The sequence below is a fragment of the Labrus mixtus genome, chromosome 9, assembly GCF_963584025.1.
Source record: "Labrus mixtus chromosome 9, fLabMix1.1, whole genome shotgun sequence".
In the NCBI taxonomy this organism is placed as follows: domain Eukaryota; kingdom Metazoa; phylum Chordata; class Actinopteri; order Labriformes; family Labridae; genus Labrus; species Labrus mixtus.
The window spans coordinates 20,353,543-20,373,212 of NC_083620.1; the positions used below are offsets into that span (position 1 = coordinate 20,353,543).

Genomic DNA, 19,670 nt, shown 5'->3' on the forward strand with positions numbered 1-19,670 from the left:
GTTCTGTGAGCCAAAAGGCAGCTGTAGTTTGTTATCCCGAGACACAACACAGCAACAAAAGTAAATACTTTAAACTCACAACACTTACTTACAGGTTTAATGAAGCTCAAGAGTAAGTTCAGTCACGAAGACTATATTTTGAATTCATCATTATTTCTCGTTCATCCCTGTGTTGCATGCTTATTTACACTTCCTGTTTCATGGCGTTGGGAAATCAGCTGCTTCGTCAGCTGGTCTCATCTATCCAATAGCGCGGTGCCTCACCCTCACCGTCAGCCTATCATCTTCCTGCTCTCTTTTTAAATATGAATCCCGTCTTCTACCTTAGTTGAATAATATTATGAATTTACTGCTGTTAACGTGTGCCCCTCTACTTCTCTGCAGTCTTCACAGAATCAACAAACATCAGTAATAATAATAATAATTAGTATAATAATAATAATAATAATAATGTTTGTTATTGTTATTATTACTACTACTGTTATTATTCTTATTATGAATCAATACAAAAAAATAAAGATAAAAATTAGAATAAAGTAGGCCTATGATAATAGGTTCATACGATAATTGAAAAGGCAACGAGAAGACTACATAGGCTACACTACATCACATAAAGGCAAGTCATTTAAATTGAGTTTCCATAAGTGCTTCAAACTATGCCACTTATTAGAATAGAATAAAATAGAATTACTTTATTGATCCCAAACTGGGAAATTGTGGCGTTACAGCAGCAGGTTATCCAAACACACAATATGAGTAAAAAATACAATGTTAGCAATCTAAACACAATATAATATTAAATACAAAGTAAATAAGTACTAAAAATATCAAAACTAAGAATGTGAATATGTACAACCAGGATTTAACTAAGCATTACTAGTCTTAAATAAGAAGATTAAATATGGAAGATTGAATGTAAATGTGCAAAAACAGAGTTGTAAATGGTTGTAAATTAAATATGAAAGATTAAATGTAAATGTGCAAAAATAGAGTTGTAAATGGACAGTATTGACATAAGTTAAAGTGCATGAGTGTAGACATATAATAAGCAGAAACTATTCAATATAACGGCGAGTAGACAGAATGAATATTTTCTGTCCAATCACAGTCTGTAAATATTACGCGTCAAACACACCACAGCTGTGTCTCTGACTATTTCGCGCGCTCCCGTGTTATGCTTAATCCAAGCACGCGCCGATATAAACACCGGATGCAAAGCTGCGGGCAAACTCCACGTGACCCGTCTGCCGGGTCATGTGATCGCTCTACGTCTCCCTCGCTGCCGTAAACTTTCCTCCCATCCTGCTGCGTGTCCCAAACAAACGAACATGGCGGAGTCGGAGGACCGACAGAGGTTGTTGGGAGATGTGGACGACGTGTCGCCCGCCGGCAGACAGGCGGCTGGAGGACCCGGTAAAACACTGCCGGCTATCTGCGACCCCAACCATCTCCTGCACCGAGTGGTTGTCCTGGTTTTCATGTGCTTTCTGGGATTTGGTAAGCAGTAAAATAGTACACATTAATTTCCCTAAGCATCTCGAATGGCTATTTAGGACGTTTACAGAGTAACATGTGGTTTACAGAAAGCTCACAGTGTCATTATTATTATTATTTTTACCTCTGGGTTATACAGACATAAATATGTTGTATAATGTAGTCCATTAATTTAGCGACATGTTTTTCAGGAAGCTACTTCTGTTATGACAACCCGGCTTCACTTCAAACTCAAGTTATTCAGGTAATTCATTGTTGTTGAATTCAGGAATGTACACCAGAATGATAAATAAAGTAATTCACATGAGACAAGCCCAATAAGTGACTGTTTTTTTTGTTTTTTTACATAGAAGACAAACAGCTTTAAGAAAGGTACTTATGCATAGTGAAAAAAATCAGCTTTATCCCAACGGAAGAGTCAAGTTAACCTACTTCTAGGTGCTGCAATAAGAGGATTGTATTTTAACTCATCAAACTATACCATGTGGCCAGATTTTATAGGTGAAACTTGATTTAAAATAACAAAACAATAACAAAGTGTTGCTTCCTTTCTGACTTTACCAGGATCTGAACCTGAACACTGCAAAGTTCATGCAATTGTACGCCTGGTACTCTTGGCCCAATGTGGTTCTCTGCTTCCTTGGGGGATTCATGATTGACAGAGTTTTTGGCATCAGGTAAAAAGACCGACAAGCAGCAGTCATTTTTTAAATAGACTGTGTAAATTCATCGTAACTGGAAGTGAACATCTTCAAATTCCTTTTTTTCTTTCTCACTTCCATTTTTTTTTTTTCGTGCATCTTATAGGCTGGGAACGATCATCTTCTCACTCTTTGTCTGTTTTGGACAGGTGGGTTTACACATTTAGATGTTAAAGGTATTTAACTCAATAGAGAATATGGCCTTTCCAGACATGCACATCTGAAAATGATTTTTTTTTTTTTTTAAATCAGGACAGGCAACCCCTGAAATCGTCCTGACTTGCCTGTCCTTTAATTCATCTCACAATGGGAGATTTTTCCTGTTGTAAGGAGGGTTAGGGTGGGGTGTAAAACAGGCAACACAGAAATTTTGCTGTATTGACAGTTTTTGCCTTTTCAATGCTATGGCTAATTGGAGGTATTCACAGTAGCAACAAAGGAGTGGTTAAGGACGTTCTGGCGAGCAAAAAAGAGAATGAAGCAGCTTTACTAGGTGCACGACGATCACAGCAGTTGCTCACAGGTCGTGTTATATAAACGTCACCCTCTCCCACTTGATTGCAGTGAATAGATCCTGCTGCTAACTCACATTGGAGCACCCCAACTAAATGCAAACATTTTACCAAGGGGCTTGCAGGGAACATTTCAGCTTAAACTTTGGTGAATTATTTGGCCTTTTGCCACATGCAGCTAACCTAAACAGTTTGGTGTATGTGTTAAAACACCATAGTGTCACCAAAGTAAACATCTCTATTAGGAAAAAAAATCTGTTTTTAGAAGAAATACATTTTAACTGATTTACTCTGCACAGGTAATATTTGCTTCTGGAGCTTTGGTGAATCGCTTCTGGCTCATGGAAGTCGGACGTTTCGTGTTTGGGTGAGAAAATATTGCCGTTGTGTTAAAACGTGTTCATTTTGAGAAAAAGATCTCACAAGTTACTGAATGAAATGTGCATTGTAGGGTCTAATACATTGCCTGGCGTGCCCCTTACAAGTGATGAAACTTCTAATCTGCTGTAATCAGAAAGTCCTAGGCTCACTTCAGTAATCTGTGTACTTTCCCTGTGTAGTATTGGAGGAGAGTCCTTGGCTGTGGCCCAGAACACATATGCAGTCAACTGGTTCAAAGGCAAGGAGCTCAACCTGGTGTTCGGCCTCCAGCTCAGCATGGCTAGGCTGGTAAGGTGTCTCTCAACAAAATGCGTTAAAATAAATAGATATCAATGACAGAGGTCATTTTAGTCCATTCATTCTCCTCTCCTGCTGGTCTTAAGGGCAGCACAGTAAACATGAACATCATGGGCTGGGTGTACAGCAAATTCGCAGTCGTCGTTGGCTCTGCTGGACACACCACACTCGGAGCGTCACTCATGATAGGTAAACATGCAACTTTTAATATCATGTGCTTTACTCAAGAAGACGTTTCAAACAAGAAGAATCTGGTTACATCTTCTGTGTTTCCCTCTCTGCCAGAGATAGAAGCGCTCTCTCTGTAACTCATGATCTCGTATTACACAGCCTGCAGAGACAGAAGGAGTGGTAGAAGTAAAAAGTGCGGCTGCTTACAGATGAGTCACATGAGTTAGAAGAAGAGTCACTTCTTATAGTTGTTGTCCTGTCACTTCCTCTTGGTAGGCTTGAACTGCTTCCAGTTGTGCACACCCAGCAGTTATTTGTCTCTGTTTTACAGCCACTACTGTTGGTTAAACTTTAATCTGACCATTCTAGATAAAGTCATTAAACGATCAAATTAATCAGCAGCAATCTTAACTGTTTTATCTTTCACTTCCTTACTCTCATAATCGTCTCCTCCTGTATTCCTCCTTGTTTCTTTCTCTTTTTTTTTTTTTTTCTTTCTCTCCTCAGCCTCTGTAACCTGCCTGTTCTCTCTGATATGCGCCTTGGTGCTGGCATTTCTGGACAAAAGAGCAGAGAGGATCCTCGACAAGGAACAAGGAAAGACAGGTAATGAGTTTGTCCTTTGTCTTTTGTTTTTTTACACTTTGGCCTCATCCGTCAATACCTACTAGGATTACAGTGACTCTGTGCAAGGCCGACTGCACTGCCATGTTTTTGTTTTTGTTTTTGTTGCAATTCCACCTCTGCCTCGACACTTTATTGACTCCTGCATTTTTTCTGCTCTGACTTGGTTTGATGACAGGCACAGTCATTTTGCATACGATTAAGATTAATTTCCCCTTTTGAGTTAGACACATGTCACGTGCTTTGTTGAAGCAAAATAATATAATGCTGCCCAGCTAATCTGCCTGTGTGTTCATCTTGTATATTAGGTGAAGTGATCAAACTGACAGACGTGAAAGACTTCCCCTTCACCCTGTGGCTCATCTTCATCATTTGTGTGGGCTACTATGTCGCTATTTTCCCCTTTATTGGGCTGGGACAGTGAGTATTGCATCAGTGTCTTTCTTTTCCCCCACATGCATTTAAGCTCTCTCACGTCGTCTGCAGTACTGTTCAACACAAAGACCTCCTCATCCATAATAATAATTAGTAAGATAAAACTGCCATTCCTGGTTTTGTGTTGTTTACTTTGACATTTTATCATATGTGTATTCGACACTCCTGACCAATCAGAACTCTTTTTATGTTCTCTTTTTGTCAACACTGTGTGGTCTCCTCAATTAGGCTGTATTGTATTTTGCTTTGAGATCCTTGTGGTGATGTGTTGTACTGCATTGTCTCTGTAAACAGGGATCTCAGGTCTGATAAAATGCAGTGCAACAACATAAAATTCAACTTAAAGTAAAATGATACTATACATGTCAATAGAATCTTTTTAAATAAAAGGGGACAGCCATCACCGTGAAAGTTAGGGTCTTGTAGTCTATACCAAACTGCCAAACACAGTTCAGTCAAAAGTACATGAAATGGAGCCTAGCGGTTATGTCACGCGCCCCCTGTACAGAGTCCTATAGTGGCAATGGCTGTGGGTTTGAATCCGACCTCGGCCCTTTGCTGCATGTCATCCCCCACTCTCTCCTCCCAGCATTTCCTGTCTCTCTTCAGCTGTCCTATTTAATGAAGGCCTAAAAAAAAAGAGTATATAAATTATTTTCTGCTGCCCATTACAACCTTTTGAATTCTTCTATTAAATATGAAGTACGATACAATAAAACATGATTTAGTATGATTCAATCAACCTTTTATTGTCCAGGTAGGGAAATTGGTTTTGGATTTGAATGCCTCTCAACAAAAGCTGTCTCTACCCTATCAATAATTCAAATAATAGTCATCATCATCATCATAATACAAATAATGAAGGCGAAACAAATTTACTCCAACAAAGAAATTGAAAGGTTCCCGATAGGTTCAATCACATCTACTTCTCTCTCTCTCTCTCTCTCTCCTCAGGTTGGTTTAGTGCTTATGAATAATATCAGAATCATAACCGGTTCTAATGAAAACAGTGGTTCACTTCCCAAACAAGATCCTCTTATTGTAAATGTGTTGGCTTCTATTGGACGGGCTCAGAGCTTGTGCCTAAGGAAAGTGTGACATTACAATCTGAGAATGCAGCAATAGAGTCCGAAGTGAAAAGAGGTTTGAGCGATCGGTTTGCAGTGAAGGAAAACAATTGAAGGTATCACAACCTGAGTTTCCTTCGCTGAAATGCACTCTCAAGTCACTTAGCAGCTCGTACGTTTTCCCACAGAGCGACCAGTGCTCACCGAGCAAATTGTTGTTATGCAAATGAAGCAGAAAACAAAGTGTTGAGCACTGACAACTCCCAGCTCAAAGAGTCCACTTTATTTCTCCTCCTCTCCTTGTACTCTGTGTTGTAAGCTCATGCTGTCTTTTTATTTGCAGGGTGTTCTTCATTGAAAAATTTGGTTTCTCCCCCGCTGAGGCCAGAGCTGTCAACAGGTAACTCAGAGCAGGTGTAGAAGACCTTTGAGCCCGATCTACTTTAAGGGTACTAGCGCTGTGATATTGCTGATGTGCTGTATTTGCCTTTTAGCAGGGCATTTCTATTATTTTTTATGTATGTCTTAACTAACTGCTTTTGGTTTCTGTTTGGAAAGAGGGTTTGAACAAAATAGGTTAAATTCTTTAAACTGAGAACATGACAGATAAGGTAAATAAAGGGGCGGCTGTGGTTCAGTTGGTAGAGTCGATCATCTCTCAACCAGAAGGTTGGGGGTTCGATCTGCTCCTGCAGCCACATGTCCGATGTGTCCTTGCTGCCTTGTCCGAGGGGTATGTGTGTTTGAAAGGTTATAGTGATGGTCACAAACAACCTCTGCCATCAGTGTGTGAATGGGTAGGTATGACATGTGGTGTAAAAAGCACTTTGAGTAGCCAGAAGACTAGAAAAGCGCTATAGTATGGAGTTAGATTGGTCTCAATATTCACAAATGCACACAGAAGGATTCACAAATCTATCTTAATGCACTCACAAATATATTTTATTCTATATAAATGTAAAACAAATCCACAAATAAAAAAATAAGATTCACAAATGTATTTCTGATTCACACACAAATATTTATAGTTTTGTATATATGTAATAGAAATCCACAAATATATAATATACATGTATATTTAAAAACACGTTTGTATCTTGTTACATTTATATACAAACTGTTCAGTCTGCATTTACAAACTGTTTGTCATTTGTGAACCTCACTGCATTTGTGTGTGGGACTTTTGAGACTCCCCTGCCGTGGTTAGATTCACAAATGCATTTTTTCAGCAGGGAAATTTCTGTAGCCAATCAGATGTCTCCTTCCTATTCAGCCAATCACAGTAGCGTAGATTCAAGGGTATGTTTTAGTGTGATCACTTCACTTCTGTGATTGTCGTACTATATGGAAAGTTGTTTATCGTGTTGGGTATATTTACTGCGTGTCGTTGGTTTAACTGGTGTTGAATAAACTGGTGATAATCCGGCCGATCAATCAGACAACAACATAGTAAACAATGGGTCCTTCAAAAGCCTCGGCCCTAACACATCGGCAGGAATATCACCAGTTTATTCAACACCAGTTAAACCAACGACACGCAGTCAATATACCCAACGCGATAAACAACTTTCCATCTATAGTACGACAATCACAGAGACTATTTGTGCTGGTCAGATTAAAGATGACTTAATCAGATTGTCTGATAGCAAGCCTAATCGCTGTGTGCGCAGATGTAACGCTAAAGTGATCACACTAAAACATACGCTTGAATGACAAACAGTTTGTAAATGCAGACTGAACAGTTTGTATATAAATGTAACAAGATACAAATGTGTTTTTAAATATAAATGTAAATTATATATTTGTGTGTGAATCAGAAATCCATTTGTGAATCTTATTTTTTTATTTGTGGATTTGTTTTACATTTATATAGAATAAAATATATTTGTGTGTGCATTGAAATACATTTGTGAATCTTTCTGTGTGCATTTGTGAATATTGAGACCGATCTAACTCCATACTATACCAGCTCAAGTCCATTTACCATTTACAATGACAGATTGGTACTTTGTATTAACAGATGGTATCGGGCAGGAAAAATGGTTTCTGGACATCTTTACTTATTGGAAGGGAAGCCAGAAACAGAAAGTAGATGAAACCACATGTTTCAGAACATAATGAACTTAGGGGGCTGCATTACTCCTCATTCAAGACCCTGACTGAACATAATCGGGGAACCCTTTTAATGGCTTTATTTCCATTACATACCTATATTGCATTCATTCATTCTACTTTCTATTTTTTACCTTTCTCAGTATTGTGTACATCATCTCAGCGCCTGCATCTCCCATTCTGGGCTTTATGGTGGATAGGACGGGTAAGAATGTGGTTTGGGTATTGATCGCTGTGGTCGCCACTCTCGCCGCTCATATGATGCTGGCCTTCACATTCTGGAACCCATGGATCGCCATGGTAATGCCCCTTGAAAGCTTTTGTACTATATACTCTGTACTACTTGGATTAATTCAATCAGTCAAGTGTGTGTTCTCACGGTTTTGTGTTTTTTTTTTTGGTTTTTTTTACAGTCCCTCCTGGGTGTCTCGTACTCCTTGCTGGCCTGTGCCCTGTGGCCCATGGTGGCATTTGTGGTACCTGAGCATCAGCTGGGAACAGCCTATGGCTTGTATGTATATGTAACTGCAGTGGTATGACTGATCTCATGAATTATCTTCAGGACTTGGCCTGCAGCCGCGTTCTTCAAACTGAATCACAACTGAGCTGATACTAAGTAGTAGCATCACTCTCTCTCTCTCCCCCTCTCCCTCTCTTACTGCAGCATGCAGTCCATCCAGAACCTGGGACTCGCTCTCATTGCCATGGCAGCAGGAGCCCTCCTTGACACAAGAGGATATCTCGTTTTGGAAGTGTTTTTCTGCACGTGTATCTGCAGTAAGTTAGATGTATCTGTTTGTGCTTGAATTCATGTCAGTATAGTTTTTAAACTCCTGATGGACACATTTAAAGGGATGTAATTAATGAATTTCTCCCTTGCAGTTGCACTGATAGCAGTTGTGATGTTGTACTTTGTGGATTATCTCAGAGGTAAGCACTGCTTCACTCATTTCTACCTTCCAACCCTCTCTTTTTTTTTTTTTTTTCACTCGTGAAAACTCTTCAGTCCACTTCTGCTCTTCATCACGCCTCACTCCTTCAACCAGACTCAGCCACTTCTTAATCTCTCCGTCTTCCTCTCTTCCTCCAGGAGGAGATCTGAACCGGTCTGCTGCAGCCCGAGCCAAACTTCAGAAAGAGGCCTCTTCAGAAGCAGAGTGAGTAGCTTTCACCCTTCACCCTTCCAACGCTGCTTTTCCAACCACTCCATCCAATATTTAGACAAGCATCTCAGAAACATAATTAAAAAGCCACTCATGTAATCAAGCGGCAAATGCATTTTCGGATTGAAACACTTGTAAGAGCTCCGGTTGTAATTCACTCTGGATGTGTCCTCAGATGAACTGGTCATTTAGTCAAAATCTACTGACTTTTATTCTACTTTATTTATTTATTTTAGTCTCCAGGCATCCAGCGAGGTAAAAAAAATAGAAGGTTGACCATTATTTTAATGTAGTAGTTAGAGTTAATGTTGATGTTTTCCTCATTAGGGGACTCTACAGAGATGCTTTTATGGGTTTGCTCTTTAGTCCCATATCCTGCACCGCAGCCCACATGACTCGCATGCAGAGTAGAAGAGAATTATGCTCCGTTTTACTGTCCATCCACAACCTCTGGTTTTTAATAGCTGACAAGGTTCAGGAGTGTACAGAGGTAATGAGTCACATTATCCTCTGTGTGTCGGCTGATTAGACTTACATTTCTTATTGAGGAGTTATTGCATCCAAACTGCTCATAGCCCTGCAGGTACAGTGTGTTTGATTATCACTGCCAGTGTTCATGGATTCTGAGTATTTAGGTTTTAAATAAAAAGAAACACATTCAGACTACAGGTTCACCTCCAAAGAAAACAAAGAACCCAGTAACCATTTTGATTTGCTCTGGTGCATGCAGGTCTTTCTTAACTTATTGCCTAACTTAACTAAGTCATAACAAAATGTGATTTCATTGAATTGTTTTTGCTGCTTTGGTGGCTTACTACGAGGTTTAACTCTGAATTGTGTGGAAATTGAAGATTTAAGCCACTGGAAATTCAATTCCACAACAGCCTTCTAATGTTTTAGTAAAGGGTCTTTTATAAATAACAGTAAGATATAAAAAAGTATATCAGATTTTATTTTAAACCAAGTTTCCAGAAGCTACAAAGTTTGTTTTTATTGTGTGACTGAAAGCCAACTGTGCTGTCTCACGGCACCGAAACTTCATTTTTCAACTTCCACTTCAACTTCAAGCCCTGATTGAGGAAATGGTCGCTTTAATGCAGACCAGATGGGTAAATTTATTTCAGCATTAGCCTTCTAAGTCCTACATTCTGACTCCTCTGTGTCAATTACACACCACCTGCGGTTGGTTTATTCGGTTTTTAAAGATAAGCACAACACAATCCCTCTTGGTTGGTATGTCGCAGTACTTTCTGTTCTCATTCTTGGCAAAAAGAGTTTCTGTTTCTGTTGGTGTTTCTGTCTCTTCCTTTATCTAATCTGTGTAAATAGATCTCAGCATTGCTATAACATGCTCTGTGATATTTATAAGCCTTGTGCTGTATGAAAACATTGACTGATATCTCTGGTCTCTGCTGTGACTGATATTTTCCAGATGATGATGAGGGAGCACACATAGTCCGGGGCATCAGAGCCAGCAGGCTGCACTGTCCACCCCACAGCTGTCAATCAACTGCCATGGGGGCGGGACTGCGCTACTGACTCCGCCCAGTGCTGTCACCTGTGGCTCTTCCCACCTGAACTGACTGTCTGGCCCTGGCTGTACATAACCGACAATGAAATAATAGCTGATCATGTTCCTATCAGGACTCTGACATATGACACATAACAGCTTTGGACTCTCTGACATCTTATACTGACTTTATCTTCTCCAAAGTTCCCTTTCCACTGGTTTGTGTGTGTGCGTGCATGTGGGCGTGTGAGTGTGTAAATTCCTGAACAAAGTTAAGATGCTTGTAAAGCATTTTAAACCTTTTTAATATGGTCGGCAGAGGATGACAGTTTTACCCTGTGCAAAGGTGCCTATAGCTCCTTGAAAAAAAAGTGCTTTTTTTGTATTACGTTAATGCAATTATAGGATATATATAGTATATATATATATATAGGATTCCTATGTCAATTCACTTGTTTTATATGGTTACAAATCGTTGTCAGCAGGATTCTGTTACTTTCCTTGTTGTAGACAACTCAGCAGCTCGCTTATGTACAAATCATTTGTCAGCACTCACAAATAATTGGCTATCAAAATCTTCCTAACTGGACTCTCCCTTGGCAGACTAAGTTCATTTTCAGTTTAATCATACGCCTCATTGACCTTTCATGGTTGATAATCTCAAAGCGAGCATAGTTTTTAGTCTTTAATTTTTATTGCTTGATTCTTTTATATCTTAATTCCTTTATCTGCTCTTCACTGGGTTCAGACTCAGAGGTTCATAAGATTTCATTTTCTGTTGCATCATCAAATGGAACATTACTATAATAAGAAAAAAGGGAGCAGTACACTTTTAAATGCATTTACCCGTGTAATGATATTCACATTTTCAACTTTTCACTAATTGTTTTTTTCACTTGACATTTTGAGATTCACTTCCATATAAATGATTTAGACTGTGTTTTGCTCATTTATCAAGCTCAGGTATTTAACTTGTTTTGAGCAATGTCCCAAACTTTAACTAACTTAATCCAAGGGATGACACAAAATATTCATGCACTATGTAAAGCTCTTAGCATTCCAGTCATTTGGAAATAGATTTGTCTCCCTGTGGTGTCATCAGGGTTGCACTGTGGATGATCTACATTCACTACCTCAGTTGGGCATAATACTCCGCAAAATATAACTGATAACTAATCATCAGCTGAAAGTCTTTTTGTTGCCTTCCATGCTTTAATTTCTGATACTGCTGCAGCAATGTAAGAGCACCCTAGGATGAGGCAGTATAGTGACATCACTGGTTGGTATGGTTACAGGTGCAAAAAAAGTACACTCATGACCACACCTGTCAGTGATGCTGCATGAGTTGAGAGGTGGAATGGACTTGAAACACTGCTTTTCAATCTGGTGTTAGTTGCTCTATGGACGATGCCCAAATCAAATAAGAAGATGGTCAGTAGTGTTTAGTTAAGAAGTGACCACAGCATTACACAGATATATGCTGCTCTACCACTCCTTTGCACTTTGGTGTTTTAACAGCAATGCAGTCTTTGATAAATAATGTGTTAACGGTCTGTGTATATATGGGAAATGATATAACTGACTAATTGCTTATCTGTTGTGCAATCAGAGTGAGATTAGACAAAAAGTCAGTTGAAAATTTGTTGTTTGTAGAACCAAATAATTTGATACAAGATTGTTCAAGGAACAGTGGCATTTAATTAAACACATTCTTGAAGCATTTGAGTTCTCTGATATTGTTCACCTTTTTCTTCTGCATTAGATTTTCTTTTAGGTGATAAGTTATTTTCACCTCCCTCAGCAACAGTCTGAAGGTGACTCATGCTGGGGGTAGTATTAAAAGCCTGTTATTGTTCATATATTCGAGCTGACTGTAGAGCGATTTAAAAATGGAAACATTATTTCTGCAGGATTAAAAGACGACCCACTAAACTGACCGAGGGTGATCTTGCTAGAATAGCACCCATGTCAGCTTTTGGCTTACGTAACAGATACCTCTCCAGGCTGGGTGCACAGGTATGCACACACACAAACACACAGCTTATTATTTGACACACAACACATTAACAATCTCTCATACATTTAGCCTTAGAATTACTTTATTGATCCCAAACTTTCCACAATTTCCCAGTTTGGGATCAATAAAGTTATTCTATTCTTCTCTGTTATTAATACAGCAGACCATTTTCTTTTAGTCACGCTCAAAGTAGGAAGCTCAAATGGTGTTCCAAGTTAGCTAATCGAATTTGAGAAACTTTTCACTCATCTTAAATGATGAGCAACTTAAGAGACAATAAAATAATTCAATTAAACCTACATATTTGATATTAATTAAGTTACTGAGACAACAGAAAACATTAGCATTCAACCGTTTTATAACTAACAGTGTTGCAGAGACTAAGTAAGGTGTAACTTCCCAGCTAATGGTAATGCTAGCAAAATAGAAACTATGATGTTCGCTTGTAATTGGTTGGACTTTTGGGTTAGCTGATGTGACTCAACCCCATTATTGATCAAAACAAAACATTTGTTAACCTTTTGGGAAAATTAACACAACAGCTAACATTCTGCTAATTCCAAGATAACTTTAGCTAGCTATCTCCATCAGCTTTAGGCTACCTTTCTTACTTAATCAAACAGTAATGCTAGTTAGGAAGAGGTTGAATGTAAATCACGCTTTTTAACTGTAGCTAGTGTCTCTATACGTTATTTAAGTTGAAATATGACTCTGTATCCCTCTGGAGTTTCACTATCCATTGAGCGCCGTACACTGAGCGTGACAGAAAAATGGCTACCATGTGAAAATGGTAGATTGTCGATGTTACTGCTACAATCATGTAAATCAAACGCAGGCCATTTGTCTACTAAAGATATCTTTTTTTTCATCTCTTTTCCCCGTTCAGCTCCCAGACCACTGCTCCACCCATCTGTCATCACTGGCCTACCGAAGTGTTCTGAAGTGATGCCCTTCATTCAGCTCCATGCACCTCCAACACTGTAGCTCTGTGACTCCACACAAGTAGCCTATGCACTAAAAAAAGAGGATTTTTATAAAGTGTCCTCTTTATAACCAAATGTTTGCACTTTATACCTTCTGGTTAGTTTACCTTTTATTTGAGTGGTGGTTTTTCTGAGTGTTCAGACTTGGGGTACGTTTCTGACTTAAAGTGTTGTGCCTTATTATTGAAAACCCTCTTTTTTTGTATATGTGAATTTGGACTGATGGTGTTTTAATGACATAACCTTCTGCAAACGACAGAGGGCGCCAATTCCCTCAAATGATTGTCACCTCTGGCCACAGTATTGTACTTTCTAAAAACTACCTTCAGCACCCTCAACAGGCCCAGCATGTGTATCAAGTTAGTTAGTGCCTTCCATTATGTCAATCCTTCACTTTTTAAATGTGGCAATAACTTACATACATCATTGGGATAAAAAAAAACATGCCTCACAAGTTAGGGATTTCTGTGACCTGTTGAATTTTTGCAAATAAAATAATCTTATATTTAAACAATAAAATGAATTAAATTAACACAGCTTGTAGACTGCTTGTATACTAAGTTACACACACACACACACACACACACACACACACAGGATAGTCTGCTCTGCTCTGCACACTCTCTACCTCCTTGGCCACCTGGACCCTCAGACTGAGCGCCCCCAGAAGCAAAGGAGAAGATTTACGCAATTAAATTATAGACTCAACGCCTTTTTCCTTAGAGACGATGATGACCATGTTGACAAAAGAACTCTTCCCATGCATGTAGAATGTAGACCCAACATGTCCAAAATATGACATTGATGCTGATGCTGGATACAGAACCTGAGGGGTTCACAGAAACTTGTTGCGCACAAACTCTGTACGACCAAGAGAATATGAGACTGTACGTGGTCTCACTTTTGAAAAATCAGTCACTAATTTTTATAGCGCACAAGACAACTAACTGTTCCAATTAACTTGGAACACTTACGATATAAAGTAGGCCTAGTCTAGACACTATAAGCAACTTTTTGTCACAGACCATGCTGTTTACGCCCTAGTGGTGGGCAAAGAGTGGGACATGTTTGGAAAATCTCTATCCTAAATATTAGCTCAGGTGTTATAATAGCCTACCAGTTTATCAAACCTACATGTCTGCTGTTTGGTATACTAAGTGCTTCGTTAAAACACTGAGATCTGTTCTCCTTGTGCGTATCACAGCCTAAAACCCATACCTGAACATTAATAAGGCAAACATAAATATTGTGAACAACTATATAGGCACACAAACTGTTGAGCTCTCCAAAAGGCAGCTCTTAATTGGATAATATACCATCCAGTCCGATCGCTCTCTCTCTCCCCCCCCCCCCCCCCCCCAGGGAGAAGGCGTGCAGAATAACTAATGCTGTGATTACAGTCGATCGCCAAGTTAAACGACACCGTCAACGCACGCGGTATAAAAGCGCGCGCACGCTCAGCGTCCCATTGGCTGCGAGAATTTTTCCAAGTGTGGTCTTCTCTCTCCGGCTGCTCCCGACTCACTTCTCACTTCATCCCCGTGTCTGTGTCAGCGCGGAGAGGGAGCTCGTCATGCTGAGGAACGGCACGTACAGGTTAGTGCTCACCAGAATCCCACATTTATTGCTACAAGTTTAAATTTGGGGTAAATTTGAAGCTCCAGCACAGACTGCTACGACATGCACAGCTGAGGAGTGATACAAAAAAAAAATACAAAAAAATCTTGCATGACGTTATCTACTCTGCAGCTGTACAGAGCAGTACAGGCTGTTCACGTTACTTAGGGATTATTGCATTTAACATTTGGAGAGTTTTGTGTCCTAACTTGAGCGGTGTCCTTCCAGAGGCATTTACCAGGGGGAGGAGGCGAGGCTGCGCAGCGGGGCTCTGGCTGTGTCTCGGGAGAGAAAACACCTTGCTTTGTGCATTAATAACCAGGTAAGAGATTCAGATGACCTAGTAGATCATGTGTCATGACAGCAAAGTAGATATCTATTCATCTATCTAGGGAAAAAATGCTTACACATGCAAAACATTTAAGCAATGATGTAATACACTTTCTGATCATTTTTAGTAAGTTGAGGCTATTACTACTGGACTGCAAACTCTTTGCTCAGAGGAAAAAAACAAGCCAATAGACCTTACATGCAGAAGATTGTATCAGAACTAGATATCTCCCTCAGTATGCATAAGAAAATATCTCCCAGGGGTTTAACAGCTGGAGAGGCATCAGAGAAGCATCAGCACCATGGACAGTGAACTCTTCTGAGCTGCTTTTTGAAACTAAAACGAAATCCCTCCCCCTCCCCCTCCCCCTCCCCTTCCATGTGTCCAACCTTAACTGCTTTAAATTTATCTCCCCTCTTTCGCTCATTCAAACGGCACACTTGGCTGAATGCAATATGTGTTGGAAAATTGCTTTTTCATGTCAGCTTTAGGCCACTTACAGAATTTTGTCATGGCAGCAGCTGAAAAGGTCTCATTAATACTACATACATAGCATACCTCCTGCTCTAAACGCCTTCATTATCAGCAGGGCAGCAGTGAGAGCATATCAAGCTAATATTCACAGCTTCTCACAGACTGGAGCTCATAGGGAGAATATGCTTTAAAAACCCCACGCCGTTAGTTTTAGGAGGGCAAAAGTGATAATTTTCCAGATTATTTGAATCAGAATGGTTAGAATCATCTTTCACAGAAGTACATGAGGATTTCTGCTTGTGCTTCGATGAGCGTAGGTGCACAAGTTCACCTGGTTGCATTGAGCTTCTGAATATTTAATGCCAGTGATGTAGTGTTGCGCATTATTGGCGGCTGGGGATATTGAACGCGTGAGCCTTGAAAGCACTGTTCCATCACAGATTTGACTTACTCTGCAATATATTCTGACTGTACAACAGCCCCTCCGACACACACACTCTTACACCCTCAAATATACTCTTGTTCCTTGCATGTTCCCTTAAACTGACCAATTTTGCCCCCAGATTTGTTGACACTGCACCACCTATCGGTTGAATTTCATTTAAATGAATGACATGTCTCAGTTGGATCCAGCTTAAGTCTGTGAGATGTCTTGTCAGAGGACAATTAGAAGAAGCCTAGTGAAGGACGAAACAGTAATTGGCGTGTGAAATATGACTGAGGGCAGAAATGCAGGTTATTGAATATGGGGGCTTCTCCGCCTGCTGTGTCTGTGCATGCCATTCAGATTCATTGTGGAGGTATGAACCCCCCCCCCCCCCCAGAGGAACACATTAATCTATCCAGCTATTACCCCATAATCAATGGGACGGCTACATTTTACAGCCATGGGGTCCCAGTTGTTAACCATTTTACACAGAGCTTATTTAAACAGCCTGCCGATGGGGTCATATTTAATGGGGTTAAACACGAAATACACAGTGCAGGTGACATTGTTGACACAGCAGTTACTGTTTGAATTTAGATATCATTCATAAATATTATGCACAAGGCCTCTTGCCGTGAACATGCAGGGAAATTGTTCCAGGGGTTTTAATGAACAGAAATCCAACACACACAGGTGTAGTTCAGCAACACAAACCGTGGGAGTCAGACACAGTTAAAGCCTGCTGTAAGACTGTATATATATATATCTATAGAGAGAGAGAGGGATGTACATAGAGGGAGTGTTGTGCCAGGGAAGGGTGTCATATTTCAGAAGTGCATTATCGTCTCTGCCCCAGTGGGACAGAGCCTCGCTGAGTGCTGTTTGCTCCAGCTCACTCAAACGCCCTGCGATTGAGTCGTAATAACCCGTGCACGAGCGAGATGAGCCTGCACACTGACAGATAGGTGTCTCTTGGCCCGCCACGGTCATATGACAGAGAATTATATATCCACTCTGTGCGTGTGTGTGCTTTGGTTTAATGCCACTGGAAAGAAAAATGAAATCTGAAAGGGAAAATGCACCACACTTCCTCCAAAACACTCCAAAACACTCCTGCCAATTTTCGTGTCATTTCCATGACATCCCATTATCGTGTCTTGGAAGCCTGGCTTGGACATAACGGATGAGTCAGCCTTTGAAGGAGCCCCCTTTACCAATGATAGTGTGTGAGGGAGAGACTGCATCTGTGTGTGAACAAGCTCTGGATCCCTCCCTCACCATATGTTAACCAGAACAGCTCCCTATTGGTTAGTAGTAGCTGGGGGAACCCTCTCAAGTGTTTCATTTCGCACTGTGATGGAGTGCTACTCGTCACAGCCCACCAAGCCCCACACTTCTTGGGATGTCTTCTTCTTGTTCTTCTTCTCTCTCTCTATATTAAGGTTAAATGCCCCCCCCCCCCCCCCCCTCTCTCACTGTACATCGCAGATACCATCTTTCTAACCTCTCGCTATCCCTCAAGTCAGTGCCCTGTGGTTTTCAAGACTCATGTATATTCCGTGTGCATGAGTGCTGATATGATGTATCAGTTTGCAAAACTCAGCACAAAATGAATTCCTCAATCATTTTAATAGTGGATCAATGATCATTAATCGGGCAGAAATGCAAAACATGAGCTTTCACAGCTTCTCAAATGGGATGATTTAACGATTAATCTTACGTTATGTTATAATCCCTTTTAATATTTATAAGGGATGAGTTGTAGGTTGGACAAATTAAAAGATATAAAGACTTCACCTCATGCTCGGAGATCCATTTATTTCATTTTCTTGACAGAACAACCACTATAAGAATTACATTTGCATCCCCGTAGTGTTAATGCTTTAAAAGTGAGCAGAAATGTCTCTAACTGCATTTGATAAGCCGCAAATGGAGAAGATCTAAAAATAACCTCACCGGTATATACATCCTCATCAGTCCGTCTACTCCTCCTGCTCCAGCCGTGTGCTGATGGCTGAGTATCATTGTGTGAACGTATAGCCTGTACACGCCGTTATCTGATCTGTGCAGAACTGCTTCCTCTCAGCAGTTCCGTACACAATACAAGTTTATCATTTTGATTATTCGTCAATTGCAACCTGGACTACTTTCTCTCCCTCTCCCCTGCTAGTTTTCACCCTCCTCTCTGCTCAAACATGATTTAAAGATTGGAGCAAAAACCACATACTTTTCTGCAGTAGAAAGTGTTTGATTTGTCTAGATAGCCATAATAGTAAAAGAAAATAGCCTTTCAAATCATGCAATCTCATGAGCTCATCAGTAACACCTCCATCTCTCTGCGGGCTTTTTTTTTTTTCTTTATTTACTAAGGCGAAAGAGTAAATGTTGACTTCCATATTACTCCTCGCACGCACAGCGCATGTTAATTGATTTCCGATGTTGCGATTAACGAGCATCTCCACCAGCACAGCTCTCCTCTCCTGATTGGACTTTTCCCCGGGCTGATCTGCCAGTCGAGGTGCGGCTAAACAGCCGATAGTGTGGTGCAGATGATTCAAAGCTGCAAATCCTCTGAGATCAGATAGGTGTGTGTGTGTGTGTGTGTGTGTGTGTGTGTGTATGTTTGCATGTGACTGTGTGCGTTCAGGTGTGTTTGTCCTCTCAGTGCGCTCAAGTGTGCGTCCGTTTCTGTCTGTTTGTGTGTGTTTTGTCATGAATGAAAGAAAACAAAAATCTGAAGGGCAAAACTGGCTGATCCCTCACACACTCGAGGGAGCAAGCTTTTGTCATTTTCTGTGTGTGTGTGCGTGCGTGTTTTAGTGTGGACATTCAGCTCTTCCTGCCATCGATCTCTTTGAAAGAACTAGGACTCTGAGAAATTATGATTTTAATAACTCGTAAATTAAAGGGCAGCAGACTTTCTGCTACACGCCGTCTTTCCCTTTCCGTCCCTTTTCTCTTCCTTCTCTCATTTTTCAACGACATAACACTTATTACAATCCACCTCTATACCTTCCCCAGCTTTTCAGTCTATTGATTGCCCTGATTTTGATATGATGCGATTAAGCTGCTGACATGCTTACAAATTCCTATTCAATGCAATCATATATTACAGCTATTAACTTCATAAATGGCCACGCACCAAATGCAAGTAATGCATTTCTCTTGTCATTAGCTGCAGCAGTGTTGCTCCCTTCGTGTTTCTATCCCTCTCATATAACTTTAGTGCATCGTATCCGCTCCAGAGACCTAATATATACGATTGGCTGTAAACACAAAAGATAGTCGTTGTAAAAGATGGTTAAACAATGATAGCAGCTGCAAAAAAAAAAAGAAAGACCAACAAGTATAAAA

The 19,670-nt window shown here is 40.2% G+C and overlaps 2 protein-coding genes across 3 annotated transcripts in view; both read left to right on the forward strand.

The window, feature by feature from the left end:
• The first annotated feature begins 1,288 nt into the window (after positions 1-1,288).
• Positions 1,289-13,999, forward strand: mfsd1 (major facilitator superfamily domain containing 1). Of its 2 annotated transcripts, XM_061046775.1 has the most exons (17): positions 1,289-1,497; positions 1,686-1,738; positions 2,059-2,171; positions 2,302-2,344; positions 3,007-3,074; positions 3,268-3,376; positions 3,472-3,574; positions 4,064-4,162; positions 4,489-4,600; positions 6,026-6,082; positions 7,938-8,094; positions 8,208-8,305; positions 8,459-8,571; positions 8,677-8,724; positions 8,885-8,951; positions 12,378-12,483; positions 13,371-13,999. In XM_061046775.1, exons 1-17 carry the CDS (start codon positions 1,329-1,331, stop codon positions 13,428-13,430), a joined length of 1,575 nt encoding a protein of 524 aa, XP_060902758.1. In that variant the 5' UTR covers positions 1,289-1,328; the 3' UTR covers positions 13,431-13,999. The 2 variants fall into 2 exon arrangements, with proteins under 2 accessions (XP_060902758.1, XP_060902759.1); XM_061046776.1 differs by lacking the exons at positions 12,378-12,483; positions 13,371-13,999 and adding an exon at positions 10,390-12,187 and having other exon boundaries at positions 1,290-1,497.
• Positions 14,000-14,932: 933 nt separating this feature from the next.
• schip1 (schwannomin interacting protein 1) overlaps positions 14,933-19,670 on the forward strand; it is a 215,428-nt gene continuing 210,690 nt past the window's right edge. The window contains exons 1-2 of the mRNA XM_061046786.1: positions 14,933-15,063; positions 15,313-15,406. Of these exons, the coding sequence (XP_060902769.1) occupies positions 15,041-15,063; positions 15,313-15,406 (117 nt within the window). The 5' untranslated portion in view covers positions 14,933-15,040. The remainder of the gene's footprint in view (positions 15,064-15,312; positions 15,407-19,670) is intronic.

What these genes read in the sequence shown, in the direction of transcription:
- mfsd1 (XM_061046775.1), top strand. Translation starts at nt 1,329, where the DNA reads ATGGCGGAGTCGGAGGACCGACAGAGGTTGTTGGGAGATGTGGACGAC. An exon ending in TTCAAACTCAAGTTATTCAG is followed by an intron (nt 1,739 to 2,058) that starts GTAATTCATTGT and finishes TGACTTTACCAG; the next exon opens with GATCTGAACCTGAACACTGC. An exon ending in GGAACCCATGGATCGCCATG is followed by an intron (nt 8,095 to 8,207) that starts GTAATGCCCCTT and finishes TTTTTTTTACAG; the next exon opens with TCCCTCCTGGGTGTCTCGTA.